The following is a 2243-nucleotide window of genomic DNA, read 5'->3' as shown; positions in this document are numbered from 1 at the left end:
GGAAAAAAACATCAATATTATAAGCAAAATTCCAGTTAGGCTAGGATATTTTAACTCTGAGAATTTGAAGTAGGCAAGAGTGAATATGTATACATTTGGATACCTTAGATCTTTATTTAAAATACATTTATTTGAGGGCAGGTGTTCATAAACGTGTATTTAATTGTGACAATTTTTCTTTAGGTGAAAAGCAAGCAGCCACGCATGTTAGTCTTGATCAAGAATATGATTCTGAATCCTCTCAACAGTGGCGAGAACTTGAGGAACAAGTTGTGGCTGTGGTCAACAAAGGAATAATTCCATCCAATTTTCATCCCACACAATACTGTTTGAACAGTTATTCAGATAACTCAAGATTTCCACTTGCAGTTGTAGAAGGTGATATACTTGAATTTTTATTTATGTTTTTTTGCTTCTTTTCCTTACAGCACATTCAAGATAACTTGCTGTATGCCACATGTTACTGGAGGCTGAGGATACAAAGATAAATTAAGAACTCATTATTTACTGAGCTACATTTATAGAACCAAACAATGGGGGTTCTAATATAGACAAATGCAGTGTAATGTTGGAATATAGAAGAGGAAATAACATTCTCTAGTACAGAGAAATTGGTGAAGTCCTCTAGATGAGCTTATTTTTAAACAGAGTTCTGAGTAAGTGGGCATTCATAGGGTGATAAAGGATAGTCTAGGCAGAAATGTAGAACTAAGAAAGAAAGTCCTGTTTAGAAAATTGAAGCTTAGGATAAAGGCGTGAGGTTTATTAAAGTTATTAATTTAGGCCTGTTTTTTATAGAACCAATTACAGTGGAAGTTGCTTTTAGAAACCCTCTGAAGGTTCCACTTTTGTTGACTGATCTGTCATTGCTTTGGAAGTTTCAACCTAAGGATTTCAGTGGGAAGGATAATGAAGAAGTTAAAGAACTAGTAAGTTATTAAAAGGTATTTGTAATCATGTTTCAGTATAACAGATGTACTAATAAAATTTCAACTTCTGTGCAGTGAGCTATACTTAACTCCTTTTTGGCTTATTTTTTCTTACTTATAATAAAAATCGTGATATGTGCTTATTAAGAATTGAAAATACAGAAAAACATAAGGAATAAGAGTAAAACCATCTGTCTTCTCAGTATTTAGAAATAACCACTTAAACATTTTGCTGTGTGCCTTTCCAATCATTTTCATTTGTTTTTCCCTCATATGTTGCTTTTTCCATTCTTTGTTGTTTTATATGCATATTATAATGTTAAAATGTCTTAATATTTTGTATTTACATAATATTCCATCATGTGGTTAATTCATAAGCTATTCATTCTATCATTGATAGTTGTTTTGGAGATTCCATTTGTTTACTATCACATTTATTTTGTGGTGAATATTTTTGTGCAAAGCTTTTTATCCTTCAGATTATTTCTATAGGAAAGATTCCTAGGCATCAAGTGAGTTGATTTTAGGGAATAAGTATTTTGATACCCTGTTGGTTTCACAAAAGGTTGTACCATCCAACTCCTCATCTGCAGCATATGAGATTGGATATCTTATCTTTGCAAATTAAGAAATATTATTTACAGAAAAGACTTTTGATTTGCTAGGTAAAAAAATACCATCTTACTATTTTATTTTCCATTTCATTAGTTGTTAGTGAAGTTGAAGCTGTTATATTTACTCTTGAGAATTGTCTATTCACAACCTTCATATATATATTTATCTTTTTGTTTCCTTATCTGTAATAAGCCCTTTATTTATAATATTTAAGGTAGTTATTTTTGAAGCAGAAGTAATCTGAATAAATAATTTTGTTACCCAGTTGATTGTAAGAGAAAAAACTTGAACAAACACACGTTTTTACCTTCTAATTTATTATTCACCAATATCTATTATGTAACTTTTACTTTTTTATACTATCTTGCTAAAAGCTTTAATAATGTGCTAAGAGATTGTTTTGGAACGGAGAAATACCCCAATATTTTGGTGCTGACATCTTTGGATTTTTTGAAGATTGCTTTATTTAAAGTCCTGCTTATTACATTCATTGAAGACACTTTGTAATTATTTATATTTATTGTTAATAGTTTGAATGATTGAGATTTCCCAGGCTCTATTCTAACTTAAATTTTGACAACTTCTGTGATTTTTCTAATATCTTTTGGATGCCTGGATTGCAGATTAGAAGAGTATGAACTGTTAAACTTGGAAAAGGGTTTTTAAAAGACTTATTAGCCTTTTAAGTGTATTAGTGTG

The 2243-nt window shown here is 30.4% G+C and overlaps 1 protein-coding gene across 1 annotated transcript in view; it reads left to right on the top strand.

Annotated features, from left to right (window-relative positions):
* The window catches only part of TRAPPC8 (trafficking protein particle complex 8), a 150283-nt gene that overhangs the window by 88152 nt on the left and 59888 nt on the right, over positions 1–2243 (top strand). Inside the window, exons 12-13 of the mRNA XM_012656570.1 lie at positions 184–378; positions 799–933. Of these exons, the coding sequence (XP_012512024.1) occupies positions 184–378; positions 799–933 (330 nt within the window). The remainder of the gene's footprint in view (positions 1–183; positions 379–798; positions 934–2243) is intronic.

Source organism: Propithecus coquereli, unplaced genomic scaffold (genome assembly GCF_000956105.1).
Source record: "Propithecus coquereli isolate 6110/MARCELLA unplaced genomic scaffold, Pcoq_1.0 Scaffold51, whole genome shotgun sequence".
Taxonomy (NCBI): Eukaryota; Metazoa; Chordata; class Mammalia; order Primates; family Indriidae; genus Propithecus; species Propithecus coquereli.
The sequence above is the reverse complement of the archived record's forward strand: the minus strand, read 5'-3'. Positions and strand labels throughout refer to the sequence as shown.